Source organism: Papilio machaon, chromosome Z (genome assembly GCF_912999745.1).
Source record: "Papilio machaon chromosome Z, ilPapMach1.1, whole genome shotgun sequence".
Lineage (NCBI taxonomy): Eukaryota > Metazoa > Arthropoda > Insecta > Lepidoptera > Papilionidae > Papilio > Papilio machaon.
The window spans coordinates 4,186,025-4,202,461 of NC_060016.1; the positions used below are offsets into that span (position 1 = coordinate 4,186,025).

The following is a 16,437-nucleotide window of genomic DNA, read 5'->3' on the forward strand; positions in this document are numbered from 1 at the left end:
TAACATATTTAAATAACTTTAGAGCACCTAAACATATAGTATAAATATATTTTAATTGATAAGATACATATAAATTCTGCAAAAATTTTATAGGTCTAACAGTTTTAACGTCTGTACATTTTAATATGAACCAAAAGTTTTTAATGTTTTCTGTATATATATGTACTCTTTGATGCTACGAATTGCTATTTGACATATGACATGACAGCAATTTTTCATTTTTCGGATCGGTCGCTATATTTTTACAATTAGCTTAAATGATACATTTAAGAAGTTAAATTTCCTAATGATAAAATTACACATTTAAATAATAATAAATGAAATCAAATTTCAACAATGCGGAATGAAGAATTTTTGTAAGCATAATTTTGCTCACGTAGGATTCATCTGTACCACACTTAGTACACTACTCATCGTTGATTCCTGAGACCAATTTCCCTGTATAAAACATATCGTAATCCCTCGCATTACCTTTGACAAAACAGAGTTAACAACATGTTTCATAAAGGGATTTTCGGCTCAGAAACAACGGTCAGAGTATTAGAAGTAGCCTAATGTAGATATCTGATATGAAATCTAGGAAATTAGAATTACTGTAACTATCATCAGCTTATTAGTAGGCTTCAAGAATTAATTGGTTGGGCAGTATTTTAACGATGGCTGTTAACTGTTTTCATGATGTCGATGAACGTTTAGACAACGAGAATAGAAAACAAAAGATGTTTCCACAACCAACCAATTTACTGACCATATTTCTTATGATGTATACATTTCTGGTGTTATTTTCCAGATACGTTGGGATGTCTCGTTTTTCAACTCCCGATAATAATACACCAGCGCGACGCAGTTTGGTCTCTTGCTTAATACAATGTATATTATCTTTTTATCTTAGTTGCTATATTTTTTTTTATCATAAAATGGATGCCACAAATGGTAAACCCAAGTGTCGGTCGTGTAGATCGCACATGGAAAGTATTAGGAGAGGCTTTTGTCAGTAGTAGACTGTTGCATGATAATAATGATGATGATATATTTAGATATCTACTTCTTAATTCTATATTGTTAGAATATTACACTCATAATTTATGCAGAAGAATTTTTATACTGCATTCATTTTTTATAGATAACAATGATGTAGGGCGGCGCTTACGTACAAGATGCACTATATCTCGGTAAGGAGAACTTGTTTGTTTACGTTAGCTTATAAAAAAAATTGTATGAAAACAATAGAATTTGAAACTATAATGGTGAGCTATGTTATAGTCCCTACGGTGTAGCTATATATATAGTAGCTCATGCACGTGTGGCATTGGTCTTATGGTACAAGAGTTTAAAGATATTAAATTAGATTTAATGTTTTTAGATCCCGAAGATCAGCTTCAAACAGTCCAGTAAAAAGAAATGCCCAACAAAGATCGTGTTCCCCTTGGTACGGGAGCGTTCACTCGCCTCCACTTTGTAACTCGCCGACACGTTACTCTACACGTTTATATTCACGGTAATCGTCCTAATTATAGTAGTTTTCAGGTATAATACAGCTGTTATTATGATAATCCAATTTTACCTTTGCCCGCTAGTGATAAGCTAGCATACAAGACAACTTGGTATTTATAAAATCGGAAAAATCAATTTGTCCATGGAAAATTGTGCAAACTCAAACCGTCTCTACTAGATATTCACGTATTATTTTATAAACAAATTTTAATGTGTTTCTCATTTATCAGATCCCGGAATGACTTAGGAGATGGATTATCCGACACTTTTGTGCAAGAGTCTGTGCAGCCTAAAGCGTACTTCTCATCAAAACCACCTTCAGAACCTGTGCAAGTTATTATAGAGCCGCGTATTATGAATGATTTAGACTATAAATTTAATTCATCAACATCGTATGAGTCTCGATGTGAATTGAATGTTACTTCATCATTGAGCACACTCGCAGAGGTATCAATCATATTTTGTCCATTCAATACAATCAATTCATACATGATCATTTACGGTTGTTACTTGTATGCTCAGAAATCGTATTTTCGGTTTAGAAATGTTAAATATAAATAAATGAATCTCGACTATAAAGTAAAATTGCCCTTATATTGGAACTTTGTGTCAATTATGTATCAACTAGGTGTCGCCCGCAAATCCGTCCGCACGGAATTAAAAAAAACAATCCAAACTAAATCCATCCATCCATCTATCCTTCAATTCATTTATCTAAACTTTCGCAGTTATAATATTAGATTAATAAGATTATTGTTTGGCGCTTTATTATTTTATTTTAAAAAAGTAGTTTGTAGTATTATTTAAAAAAATTCCACAGGATTCATTAAAATAAATTAACGAGATTTTTATATGTCGTAACAAAGTTTATTGTTATTTCAGCGTCCAGCATCTCGCAACTCATTAGCTGTAGTTGATAGAATACTCAGTTCATTGCTGTCGACGCTCCCCCTTGTTGATTCTCCTTCAGAAGTATCCACCTACCGTTTTGTATCTCAGTATTATGATAATAAGTAAGTTTGTTCGCTTTATCAATTCAACTCTACAACTCTTACATCAACTTCGAGTGATTTGGAGGACAAAACTCATGTGCCAATACTTAGAAAGATGATGATTTGAAAAAAAAAAAAACGGTCAAAACTTACCGTAAAACATAGTTTCGCTACTTCTTTGCTTGGAAACAATGGAAACACCAACGGTGCGTTTCTGAGATTAAAATCTTCGCTTAAGACATATTGTTATCCCTGTTTTGTTAAAGATAATGACAGGGATGAAGATGTTTTATGTTTCAATTTTATTATTATTAGTAATATTGTGTAATTTATATAGATCTATTGTGCGGTCAGAACCTGAACAGCGCAGCGTAGCTATTCAAGTCGCCAAGTCTTCCATGTACGTTATCTAATATTAGTACTGTATACTATCAAAGAAAATAGTCATTACAAAATAAATTTACTATTACTTTGGGTATATGTCTAATCAAGGTATCCATAATATCGCCACATTGAACTTAATTAAAGAAATAAGATTTTCAGTTCGAAACTCACGACTATAATTCATGGGGTTTTAATCGAAATTTAATCTTTAATTCTTTAAACTATAATTGAATCTTTAAATAAGTAAAAAATTAATATTTGAAGATTATTTTCAGGACAAATTCCGTTGGGAATTGTAGCGAATATTTCGACGAGAAAGGTAATTTTACGCATGTTATTAGTTATTATGTTGGTTCATTACGTCGCGTCGCGAGTTTAGTCTATGTTTGACAGCTGTTGTAGACTGTCGTAGCGCTTCTTTCGTATGCTAATGTATTCACGATAATAGTTTCCATGTCATGCAGCTGTTTATTAATTTATATTAATAATTGTCCGCCGGTTTCTCTCCCTTTCTCCCTGACCCTTGGCCGTCTGATCTCCCCTACCGAGGGAATCCCGTCTGGCTAGGATTATTTATGTATGTATGTATCAATAGTGTGTAATTTAGGTTTTATATATATTTATATATCGTAAATACGTAGTATATTTATTAGTTTATAATTTTACCATTATTATCTATATAAATTAATCATATACTAAATTGGTTCGCAGCTATTCTAACCTAAACTAAGAGTGAGTGTACTCATTAAATATACGCACACGTTGGGTTGTGTACTATCTCTAATCTTTCTTGTGACCCATAATTTTTGTTTAGGTAATTTACAGAAGAAGGTTCTGAGTAAGAAAAGATGGATGGGAAGCATGCGTGCGCTACGTGAATCTCACCTGCGTTTGATGATGCGTCAAATTCGCCAGTTGCGGCAAATTGAACGATTGGATCGCTCCTTGAAACGGGTTTGTTCCGTACGAGTGCATTGTGATAACGACCTCACTTAACACGAAAGATTAGGAAAGCTCTCGGAAAACACATATTTTCCAAATTATTGTCTAGTTGTTAATTAAATTTGACATAAAAGTTGGTTGTTTACCGGGAACTTTATTTATCTAATATCAATGGAAACTTAAAAAAAATAAAGCCATTTATTTCCAAAATTTGTTTTATTGGTCTTGGGAAAGATACATATATAATATAAACCTTAAGCCTGTACGTAACATATAGCATAGGCGCAATTGTTAGGATTCTCCGGGAACTGAAACTTTTACACAGCAATAAATAAATGGAAAAATATTTTTATATTTTTTTTACATATCGCGTTATTCTTATATATTCTTTATGAATAAAGATAAAAAATATTGACATAAATATGACTTGACACACTAAAGTGACATAAATAAAAATTGCTCGCTTAACTAAAATAAAAATTTCTTCAAGATGAGTACGTGGCGCTTGGCTGGATTGAAGTAAGTTTATGATATGTATTTAGTTATTAATAAAAAAAACAGTGAGAATTTTTACCAGGAATGTACTATCCGACTTACCTCTAAGACTAAATGAAGTTCGAATGACTGATCATCTCACTCTTCAAAATCAACCCAACCATTTTTTTATCTTTCCCTTGCATCTTCGAAATTTGTACCTATAACTAGGGAACACAATAATGCACGGAGCTGTTACGAGATATGTTCTAGTATAAAACTTTTCATACCACAACATGTTTCAAAGCAGCATTGCTCCATATTCTCCATGTTATTCATCTCATTTCAAATAAATTCAACATTATGCAACTGTTAAATATTCTCTAGAGCTCCAGATATATTTTTTGTTGAAATAAAATTATGGTCCTTATTAAAATGTTACGGGCAGTTTATACCTAACGCGATGTTGCAATAAATTATGGCGCGACGGATTTGAATTCTTTTTTTTATTTTCCTTTTTTTTAGAATTTCATCTCACGTCCACTATAAGCCTTCCGTACACAAAGCGACGTTAATCTTCTAAAATCTGCGATTATAGTTGCTACGCGACATACACAATACAATGTCATAGAGGTACACGTACACAGCACGTGTCGCAGAGATTTCTATCATTTATCGCCAAAAACAATCACTCGCAACCCGTTTGTCAATATCGTCATAAGAAAAGTCGCTGTAATTTTCAAGATGGAGGAACAAATATATATGCGATATGTAGTCACTATACCTGTACCAACCGAATAGATAACGAAGGTCCTAAGTGATCTGCGCCGATGTGATATACCATGTCACACTCCAGGGAAGAAGACCGATCAAATGACACGTGCCTTGTTGGCATTTCACAATGGAATTCGCATACATAAAAATCCACCTATATAAAAAAATTACATACGCGTGAAAAACATTACCCTTTTTATCAGGCTGGTAATAATAAAAAGAAAAGTTACGGCACGTTGAAAAACTTTATACAACACTTTTCTATTTTTACATACGGAGCCCTTGTAAATGCTGCGTAGCGGACGGCGTCTGGGACGCAACTTCTTATAATGTGTTAGGCCCATCGTACACAGGCAACGTAATTGAAACTAATATTGTATAGCTACGTCGCTAGAATCGCGTAGCGCGCACTCCGTACACAAAACGTTGCATCGTCGGCGCGAGTATGTATTCGGTCAATACAGGCATAGCGGCTATATGTCAATTTGTTTGCTTAGCTATTTTTCTGACGACGATCTTGACAAACAGTTTTTGTCCCTGCGCGTATGTCAATAATAAAGACAGATGAAAATGTCGGCGACGCGCAATGTATAGGAACTATGACATTGCACTGCGTAATTCGCTTAGCGACTAAACTCGCCAGGTTCGAAAGTTTATGTTGCTTTGTGTACGAAGGGTCTTAGAAGAAACAATAGAATAGACTCAATAAGTTATCTGACCCTATGAGCATAAGTCAAACTAAATTATGAAAACTAAGGCCTCTCTATCAATGTCATAAAAATGTCACAAGATCCTTCTCATACTGTTTAAACCGACAAAGTCCCGGTGGGCATAAGAGTAAGACTGTTAACTAGTGCCCCCTTTCAATGTAAAAAAAGTGTCATTTTCTTCTTTTATATAATTTTCTATGCCGATGTAGGTTTTATATATTTTGCCTCAGCCCCTCTCACAGGGCTATATAGTATCGGTGTCGCACTGTACAGACTCAGAAAGTTATCTGAATCGGTGGGCATAACTCAAACTAAATTATGACAACTTACTAGCACCCCCTTATCAACGTCAATAAATGACAAGATCCTCTTTGTACTGTAGCTGTCATATCATTTTCTTTTAAGTCATTTTGATGTCTATGCATCATTTATATATATTCTGACAGAAACAACCGCGATGGCAGCGCCCCTTACAGGTTCAGATATCCTTCTTTGACTATAAATGGATTATTTTAAACATTCGTTCCCTCTTCGTTAATCATTCTTTTTAAACTATAGGATACTGAGATAGTTTAATCCGCAAGGCACGTTGTAATAAAGTAAACGAAAATATGCAAGGGATAAATTCAAGAAGGAAGTTTTCAAGTCAAAGTTTATTTTAAAATGTTGTAAAATTACAGTTATATAAACTATTCGAATATAGCAGCGAAGGTGTTGCGAATGTCTTTGAAATCAGATCTCAAACAGGACGCTTTGAAACGCGATCAATCTTTCATTAAGTTAACATATTGGAGTAAAGGGGAACCATTACGTAAGTGCAAATCTAAACCACATTTGTACCTAAATAGAATTAAAGATATACTAAAAGTTATATTTTATTTCAGCTGACGGTAAAATAATGGAAAAAGAAGTTGATAAAATTTAACATATTATAGATAATATTAAATAACTGAGAATACAAGAAATTAATACATTGTTCGAATGTCTTATTAAAAGAAAGAAATTTATTACAATACCTATCGTTTTATTTAAGTTATCAGGTTACAAAATCTGTTGACTTTACCTTGATGTCTGAAATACAATTACTATACAGTTTTCGCGCAACTTCTCGCCTCACTTTAGTAAGCTGTTGCCTTTGTGAATAATGTTTCTAGTTGTATGGTATTATGCTGTATGGCTTTGTACGATCTGGATCCAATTATATTTCCTTAACAATATAAACAATGAAAAGCGCGTTTCCATTTTTGATGAACGAAATTATATCTGCTGTTAAAATCGCCTCTGTTATAGTTTACTGGCCTTTGTTGATGACGTAGAACATTATGTTTTGGTATATACATATGCAATAGAATCATATACTAACTTTCAGTCATAACGTATATATCAGAAATCACTAGTCAGTAATGTAAGTAGTCAGAAGTGTAGTAGTCAGAAATGTAAACATGGCCCAAGTTCAGTTTAACAATACCGTTGAGGCAATTCATATTACATTGTATTAAATTTTTTATCCTTCCATATTGTTGAAGTTTCCTCATTTTTAAAACTTCCAACAAGATTTCCGGTTAACTTTTTTCTAAATCAGTAAAAGATTCATAGAGAGAAACTTGACTTTGTCGATTTCCAAATTTCATTCAGAATACTTTCCTTTTTTATCGGATACCCAATTTGGAATATTGTGAATATTTAAGGATTTGTAGTCGCTAAGCCGTATAATTGTTTATATTTCATCGATATAATTAAGTGTTATTATAATTAATTTAATTAATTAGATAAGTTAACAAAACAAAATACATAATAAAGAAATAATTTTTATTTGTAATTTTATAAGTACAAATCGACATTGTATTGGTTTAAATTAATTCGTCGAATCCAATTGTTATCGAATAATAGTCCAATAATAAGATAATAAAAAATAACAATGAATAAATCTAAGTTATAAGATGTATCATTTTTCATATTAAGAGCCACAGACTCTTGGGATGTTCTCGCCATTTGCTTCAATTCCTGGACAAGCTAAAAAAGTAAAGTTTGGTTTTTAAATAGAAAGAAAATTTTCAATTAGTTTTTTTATAAGAGAAGGGGGCAAACGAGCGGCGGGAACACCAAATTGATCATCGACGCCCATGGACATCCAAAACACTAGGAGAATTGCAGTTACCCTCAGGGCGCAGTTTTGGCAGCGTAAAAGATTAAGAACATATTAGGAATATTTGGATTGAAAATATTCAATAATGGATAATACTACTACAGTCGAACCTGAATAATCGAGAAACCTCTATAAGCAAGAGACATTGTTCGGTCTCGACGGACGACCTCCGTAAAAGAGAAACTCGGGTAAAGTAACCTCTACTAGCAGGAAATATATCGTAGTTTCTTGGACTTTCGTTTGTCTTGGTTCAACTGTACTTTAATATGTTAAGGTACCTTTTTCACAATGGTCTCCATAGTGGTTAGTGCCGTTACAATTGCAGACGTATCCCGCATCAGTTGGGATGCAAACGCCGTGAACGCATGACTTATAGCAATCGTGTGTTCTGTTCACTAAATAAGATGTATTAATAAAAACAAAAATATGTGACTTAATCCAGAATATGAAATTGTTAAGTTGAAGATAGTTTTTGAAAGCAGACATAGACAGGGGCTTATTTGATCTCCAAAGTCTAGAAGTTTCAATAGGTGTATTATAATAGGATTTCACTTGAAGCCATGCCGTTTATGCTCCTTGAAGGAAATCGAGTAGGTATTTCTTCAATCTTCCATATAATACTGGATATTACTTACTCGTTGTCTCCTATATAATGAATAGCGCAAGTAAATATCAATTTATTTGCAGTAAGAGTCCACACTGATGATATCTAACGTATGTTTTGTAACGTGCATGAAAAGAAATCAAGAGAAGTTCAGATAACGCTAGACAGAGCTAAGACAGAGTAAAAGTATACAAGGTTCATGACAAATATTGTATTCTTACATACATCGTAAAGCATTTATACAGATTCTTCTCGTCCTGTACTTGTATTCATTTTTACAACCAAATCCACATCTGCATACTGATTCTTTTATCAAGCAACCGTAATGTATTTGGTCAAGCGAACATCCTGTAAATGAAATCAGTATGTTTTATTGCCTCAGTTTCACTGTTGATTTAATGAATCTTGTTGCTTAATTTTGTGTTTTTGTTGCATATTAATGTTGGAATAAAGTAACTAATTATCTAGGGCATGGATCCCCAAACTATTTTGGACAAGTGACCCCCTTTTCCAAAATGAACCGTTACCACAGACCTACCATTGCCAAATTACCTACTTTTAAGATCAATTAGCATTATTATTATTCACTCTGACTTAGGTCAACAGAAGAAGACAGAGTGAGAATTAGCAATGCTTTAAGTTTAATATCGACTCCTTTTGGAATCCCTGATCTAGGGCATAAGCCTCCTACAATGCATGTAAACAGGACATCCGAGTGATAGATTACCGAAAAAAATGTAGTAAATATTTTGCTATAATTAAACATTCTTTATTAAGTACAATGATTTATTTCTTTTTGGAGGTACACTTTTACAAATATCTAAATAGATAGACAATGATGTTCAACAAAATTGTTTTTCTTCTGTATTATTTTTAGGAGGTTTAAAAGTAGCGAGTTGACCTTCGAAGAGGCCTATAGTTTTGAGGAAATAAATTAGTTTTTTTTTTCAAACATTGGAACAGTTCAAATAACTACACACTCATGTGGGAACACAAGGCCTCTTACTGGAATTGTAGGACATGCTGAAACAATCAAAAAATTAAAAATACAATATATGTTAATATAAATATTGACGTTAATCAAATTTTTATTTTAAAAAAAAAGCATTTTAATAATATTAAAAAGCATTCTTAAATTATATAAATTAGTAATATACTAGCTTACCCAATATGATTTAGTTGTAATCTTGCAGTTTTTTAAATAGACATCTATTTATTGTTAGTAGCTGGCAACCGCGTCATATTTACATTTTCCAGTGTTAAATAAAATTGGATATTTTGTTAAAATTTAAGTGATTGGTATTAATTATAATAAAAAATGATATATGCCTGATGGTTAGTAAAATATAGCAATATACCAACATAATATACGTAATAATGGACCTTATTATATTTTACAAAATGTTTTTGAAAACATTACCGGTTGCTTTAGTGATTTTTACTATAGCAATATTTATTTTGAATGTTATGTATTGTTATTAAATACGAGTAAACGGATACCTTTTTCACAGCGTTGACCATAGTAACCAGTCCCTTCACATTTGCAAGCAAAACCTGGGTCTTGTACCGTTTGAATGCAGATTCCACGGACGCAGGGTTGGCGGTTGCATATATTAGTACTCCGTTCTGAAAGAAATATTTTGATGTTAAATTTAAATAATAAAATTATAACCAAAAATAATTTTAATAATGCAGAAATCTCGCAGAGTTAATAAGCTTACGGAAGCTTATTTAGAAATTTTGTAAACATTGTAAGTTGTAAGCAAAGAAGTAAACATGCGCTAAATGTAAAAGGTGGCGCTGCCGTTCAAAGTTAGTACCAACCTTGTAAAATATCATTTTTAGAGCACTTCTTTATCTTTTCTCTTGGTGTACTAAAAGCTATTTTAATAAACAGTTGTATTCTACAAATTATGAGAACATGTATTCTTCATAGACACGTGGATCGATATATCACGTGCTTTACGAGCTCTAAATGTTTCGTACGAATGTCGATAGACGTCGCTACTTACAATATTGAAAAAGATAGGTTCTAAAATGTTTATTACCTCTTAATGCGCTTAAGCAGGCTCTTCTCGTTCTGTATACGTACTCAGTTTTACATCCGAAACCGCAAAGGCACTCCGAACCGTAAATCTTGCAACCATTCTGAGTCTGATTCGGGTCGCAACTCTCTACGTACCCTGAAAAAAATACATTGATAGGATAAATAAAAAAAAACATGTTTTGTTTTCGAAACAATTTTCTGTATCTCCTCCCTTTCAGAGTATAATTTCTGTAGTGTACCTACCTACTTTAAGATTCAAATAATAAAAAAAATTATTAACTAAAATAATTTTTATTTCTGTACACTATAAGTTTAAATAAAATTAAAAAAAATTAAAACACTTCAAATACTTCTATGAATGTAAATACAACTTAATTAGTATGTTATTTAATTAAATTGAATATTACTTGTGTAATATCTAAGTAGTATATACAGTATGAAACATTGCTGTAACAGTGGCATTGATAACGTTTGCATTAGGATGTTATTATCGTGAATACGTCCGCTCTTAATAAAGCATCACATTGACATGTTTCTCAGAGTATATAAGTATAGTTTATAAATATCTGAAGCGAAAGCTATGTACCGCTCTTGACGACAATGTCGAAATTGACTTAACATACGAGTAAGTACGAAACCACAATTGTACTTCGCGCAGTGGTAAATCTACTCTTACTACGAAGTATTCATAAGTTTTTGAAGTTATTCCCCTCATTATATCATATGTTCTGAAGTTATTCATAGTAACCAATTTTTATAATTTTAGAATTAAATGTTGCGTAATAATCGGTACATTATCAATGATTTAAATAAAATAGTTATATAAAAGTCGTTTTAAATTGAATATAAAATGTTGCGAAGTATATTTGATCAGTGAGTAGTAAATATTTACCAAAGATTAAGCTCAAGGTTGTGTTGAATGGAGACGTGATTGAAGCAATTGAAAGGGTTCGTTCAATCATATAATTCAGGGCAATTTAAAGGAGACGGCGTATTACGAGTGCATTTTCGATGCGTTGAATTACCTTTTGCGTTCAACCGTATCGTTGTCTAATGGTCTGACAAACAGGCTGCTACGTACGAGTAGCTGGTTTTATATTCGATTTTTCCTTTTATTATTCGTTATAGTAGGTAATTCTTTTTTTCTATTTATTATATTGAATTGTATAAATTTTGTTCTGTTATGTAAAAACTATTTTCAATATTTTTTTTATGAATAAATAAAAATAATAAGAATAGAAAGTTTCTATTTGAGAAAAGAAAAAGCAACTTTAAAACAGTTCAAATATCACAAAAGCTATTTTTACACTAAAATTTAAAATATATTATAATTTTATATTTCTTTATTATGAACATCCGTACTTTATCATAGTCAAAACAAAAACATTTACAATAAAACTTACGTAGACAGGGAAGTTGTTTATGTTATTTCATATCTAAGTATTATGCTTTACTAAGAAATTTTCTATGCAGTATAACTTCAAAAATTAATTTAAATGATAATCTTATAAATTTAAAGAATATCCTATCGTTGAAATACATCTGGAATTTAGTGAAGGAGATAGAATTTAGTGCTAAATGATTGTAATTCAAATATGCTTTCATATTCAGAGTAATTAAATTGTTACTAAATCAATTAATATGTGATACAAAAACCACATTGAAGACAACCTGAATGTCCGCTTAACATTGCAACACTAATTGTTGCAACAACATATTTTTTATATATGAATTTAAATCAGAAGAGGTCCTTGACCCCAAGAACATCCGCAACAGCAGAGGAATGACATATTCGTTGCAGGTTTCTGATGTTATTTCACCGGAACAGATAAGGTATTTGCTTATAAAATATCTGAGGCACCATGTGGGTTAAGGGTACGAACTTCCTGACGTGGTTGAGGGTTCGAATCCCGCCCTTCGACTATTGTAAGCCAAGAATAAATAGCTTAGTTGGAATGGTGCAAGACAAATATAAGTTAAATAAAAAAAAATCTATTAACATTTTGAAAATAAGTTACTATTATAAGAAATATTGATCAAATAAATTCGTAACTTTAATTTATTGTACGTGCATAACTTATTAGAAAGAGGAAGCAACTAACGAGGAATAAGGACAACGATAAATAATTGTTTACGTACCTGTTACATTATCCTATAACTCTCAACCTAAGTTAATTAATTAACGATATAATAGACGACATTATTTACACATTGTTTTTTTTTTCTTAATATGTTCCGTTTTTATATGGTTTTACCTATCGAAAATATATTACATATATGCAAGCAATCTTACTTCTTACTAATATTTTAAATGCGAATGTTTAGATGGATCGATGGATGTTTGTTTAAAGGTATCTCCGGAAGGTATCTAACAGCTAAACGGATCTTAATGAAATTTGCCACATACGTAGAACATAGTTTGGAAGAACATGTAGGCTATTTATTATGTTTTTTAATTCCGCGCGGACGGAGTCGCGTGCTGACAGTAATACATAATATCGAAATCACTATGCGTTTAAAACAATTTGACACAGTCCTCTTTATATAGGAAAAATTATTTTAATTAAATATGGAAATATGGAAACTTTTTTCATTATTTATATGATTAAAAAGTTCTACAAAATTCGCTTGCATTGAGCTTTCATTTTTTTGTACAAAACGTACATAACTCTTAAAATATAAAACACGTTAAATAATCAACGCAAATCATAGTTACCACAGTAAATGTTTATTTTCAAAGTAATTTATATATTGACATCAATAAACTGACACATGTACGAGTATTTACAGATCGATATAACTTTTGACCATTGAAACAAATCTATATAAATAAATAATGAAAAAATGTACAATTACATCATATCCAAAAAAGTTACTTTATATAAAGTTTATTTTAAACTTATTATTTACATTGAGGTCAATAAATCGGACGCATATAGTTGCAGAAAGGCATTAATGTTTGCATGAATGTTAATTCAAATGAATTGAAACTATTATTTGTACATCTTGTTGCAGACGTAACTTAAATTCAATTGATTAATAAGCAGTTAAAAAATAGATAATATCAAAAATGTCGCCGATATAATTCGCTATTCAGCAGCCGTGCGTTACGCATGTATACTTACAGAATAGAGATGCGGTGATCACTAAAATGTAGCCGGCGAGACGCATTGTCGCTCCGCTGTTCTGACCGCGACTATATTCCACACTGATATCGCATTTCCTCCGAAAGTGTGAACGCCCGCCGTATCAAACCGTATCTATAACAGCGTTTAAACTACGACCTCTAGATTTGAGTGTGTTCTTTATATTTATTAAAACTATATACAAATTTAACAATGCATTATGATGTTAGACTTAATAATTTGCTTTCGTTCTTTTGACTTCGCTACGTTACAGTTTTATTTCATTTTCGTACCTACTATATATTTTTGTCGTCTTTGTTAACTCCTGTACGCTTTATTTATTAGCAGTACGAGTTGAGTTGGTGAATTTTTATATGTTAACAAAGATAAATTTCACGAATTGAATATAGCATTCGATAAGTCCAAGAATTTATCTTATGGAGGTCGCTCGAGGCTTCTTAGTGTTTCGATTCAGAAGCTTGTTTAAGGAGTTTACTTCTGCAACCTTTTGGGCGTACCGTGAATAACAATTTATTGAGTTATTTATCGGTCAGATATCGATATCAATACAAAAATATGACTGCAGCAATACATCACTACATCGCTTAGTTAAAATAAGGCAACAAGGAGCAAAGAGGATGAGGGCAGGAGTAGCTTCGACGCGCCCGAGTTTCATAATTTGCGTATTAATCGAGCCTTTAGCGACTCTGTAACGCGTCTGTTGCGATGCAGCATCATATAATTCGTGAGTACAAAATAGAACCTGCACTTATGCCATTAAACGTTGCCGCAAAATTGGATCGGAAACAGGAAAAACTTGACAATATACAGAAAGTGGATTGCAGAGTTGGCTCCACGTTAGATTTGATTGCTGTAACCCAGACTGAAAAATGATTTCCTGGTACAAACCAAATACACGCAAGGTAGTTAAATATTTGAACCTGGTTCCTAAATTGGGTATGCATCGATTCCAGTGCGCTTCCGAGGCAGTGTATTTAGAACGTAAATTACAACTAAGTACATGAGAGAGTGTGGGAATCACCTAAAAACAAGGATTATATTGCTTTAACCAAACGTTTTGCAGTCCTATTTTGTCTTTTGTTAATAACAAATAGAGTGTACTAGCTCTTACGTGTCTTTACCGCATCTGTTACCCTACAGATAGCTGCCGCTGGCGAAATCCCTTGGGACGAAGTCGAAAGTCCGAAGTCCCTAAAATTTTTATGATCTGTTCGATTTTCAAAGTACATTTGACATTTTTATATAAAAAATAATTAGATTATAATACGACTTACGTCGAAATTTCCTTTTTCATTTTACAAGTAAGATCTCTTTTCATTGTACAGAAGTTCACTTTATATTTAAAAGAGAATAAATTATTTGTACCTAATTAACCTCGCAATTTTAAGATACCACTCTAATTGTTACTAGAATCAGTATTGGTGATACATATTTAATGGTAAAACATAATCTTTTATAATCATGTCGATCATAATATCAATCATCGGCGGTTAAAAGGTTAAAATACGTGTTTAACTACATTACATTAATTGTATGTTAAGAGTTAACTTTTAACTCTATATTTACATTTTTATTGTGGATAAGTAAAGTTAAGAATATCAGTAAGAAGTTCATGCGATTCATCGGCTGTAAACATATCTGTTTTTACACGCTTACAGGAAAAACATATAAATATTGATTTTTTTTAGATTGATATACGAGTACACGATTTAGCCACCTCTTAAAAGGGCAATGACCCTAATGTTTTAAACACAGTATTCCAATGTATTGCGATAAAAAATATTGGTTGGTACTTTAGTTGCGTTATAGCTAACAAAACATAAAACAATGCGAGATAAAAATACTATGTATAGTTTTTGTCAACTAGTGGAAGCTAGTTTATAAGTTCAATATAATATATAAAAAGTATAACTTCAATATAATAGGTTAAAAGAGAGCCTAGCACAAATATTTGTGATAATCAACATCGTATCGTTATCGACAAATTATTTACTTAGATTTGAGTAGCGATCTTATTTGGCGTAAAGTACACCAAAAATTGTATACTCATTTTGATATAGTTGACGATGACGAAGAAAATTGTCAGAAATATTGGTGCTCGGCCCAAAGATCTTTGTTCGGCGCAAAACGTTGCTTTCTTACATATATTTCAAAATCATATATAAAATCATTTATCCAAGGGTTACAAAACTCACAATGACGCCTGTAACCCAGAGGGCTAGGTAGAGATCACGGACCTCCATTTGGTGTGGTCAAATTAACCTTCATAATCCACTTTTGACCATTTCGGGAGACGGAACGCGACGAGTGGCGAGCCGCGTCGCCGTCTTTTTCCCCAGGAATTCACATATATGTGCGGGTTGCATCACGATGTTTTCCTTTACCGTACGAAATTCGGATAAATGTACATATGTAAATCGAAAATCACTAAATACATTGGCATATGATTGTAAATCAAGTGCTTAACCCCTGAGCCACCAACTTACCAAGGTTTCTGTTGTAATAAATGTAAATCATGACAGCTTGACTTTGTTGCAATTTAGGTACTCACAATATTACAACAATTTTTACGACTATCTATTATATGTTAAAAATATTGAATCTTAATCTAATATATAAAATCGAATGTTAAGATGGATGGATGGATGGATGTTTGTTTGAAGGTATCTTCGGAACGGCTCAACAGATCTTGATGAGATTTGGCATAGATGCAGAACATAGTCT

The 16,437-nt window shown here is 32.2% G+C and overlaps 3 protein-coding genes across 3 annotated transcripts; 1 reads left to right on the forward strand and 2 right to left on the reverse strand.

Moving 5' to 3' along the window:
• The first annotated feature begins 319 nt into the window (after window positions 1–319).
• LOC123723458 lies at window positions 320–2,329 on the forward strand. The gene is made up of 5 exons (XM_045686104.1): window positions 320–356; window positions 1,124–1,172; window positions 1,364–1,498; window positions 1,725–1,941; window positions 2,315–2,329. Exons 1-5 carry the CDS (start codon window positions 344–346, stop codon window positions 2,327–2,329), a joined length of 429 nt encoding a protein of 142 aa, XP_045542060.1. The 5' UTR covers window positions 320–343.
• A 5,379-nt stretch (window positions 2,330–7,708) lies between these two features.
• LOC106719956 lies at window positions 7,709–8,878 on the reverse strand (the record flags this gene model as incomplete). Its single annotated transcript, XM_045686105.1, has 3 exons — window positions 7,709–7,783; window positions 8,195–8,482; window positions 8,746–8,878. Coding segments are annotated over 3 exons (477 nt in total), but the record flags the coding sequence as incomplete, so codon positions are not given.
• Window positions 8,879–9,293: 415 nt separating this feature from the next.
• Window positions 9,294–13,783, reverse strand: LOC106719948 (cubilin). Its single transcript, XM_014514439.2, has 4 exons — window positions 13,693–13,783; window positions 10,569–10,703; window positions 10,021–10,146; window positions 9,294–9,543 (listed from the first exon to the last, which is right to left on the reverse strand). The coding sequence occupies exons 1-4, from the start codon at window positions 13,736–13,738 to the stop codon at window positions 9,485–9,487; spliced, it is 366 nt and encodes a 121-aa protein (XP_014369925.2). The 5' UTR covers window positions 13,739–13,783; the 3' UTR covers window positions 9,294–9,484.
• Window positions 13,784–16,437: the final 2,654 nt, after the last annotated feature.

Bases quoted from the DNA above. Each gene is read 5' to 3' on its own strand.
- LOC123723458 (XM_045686104.1), top strand. The intron at 1,173-1,363 runs GTAAGGAGAACT...TAATGTTTTTAG, and splicing joins ACAAGATGCACTATATCTCG to ATCCCGAAGATCAGCTTCAA. The intron at 1,499-1,724 runs GTAATCGTCCTA...CTCATTTATCAG, and splicing joins TCTACACGTTTATATTCACG to ATCCCGGAATGACTTAGGAG.
- LOC106719948 (XM_014514439.2), bottom strand. From the start codon at position 13,738: ATGCGTCTCGCCGGCTACATTTTAGTGATCACCGCATCTCTATTCT. The intron at 10,704-13,692 runs GTAAGTATACAT...TATTTTTTTCAG, and splicing joins GATCACCGCATCTCTATTCT to GGTACGTAGAGAGTTGCGAC. The intron at 10,147-10,568 runs GTAATAAACATT...TATTTCTTTCAG, and splicing joins CTGCTTAAGCGCATTAAGAG to AACGGAGTACTAATATATGC.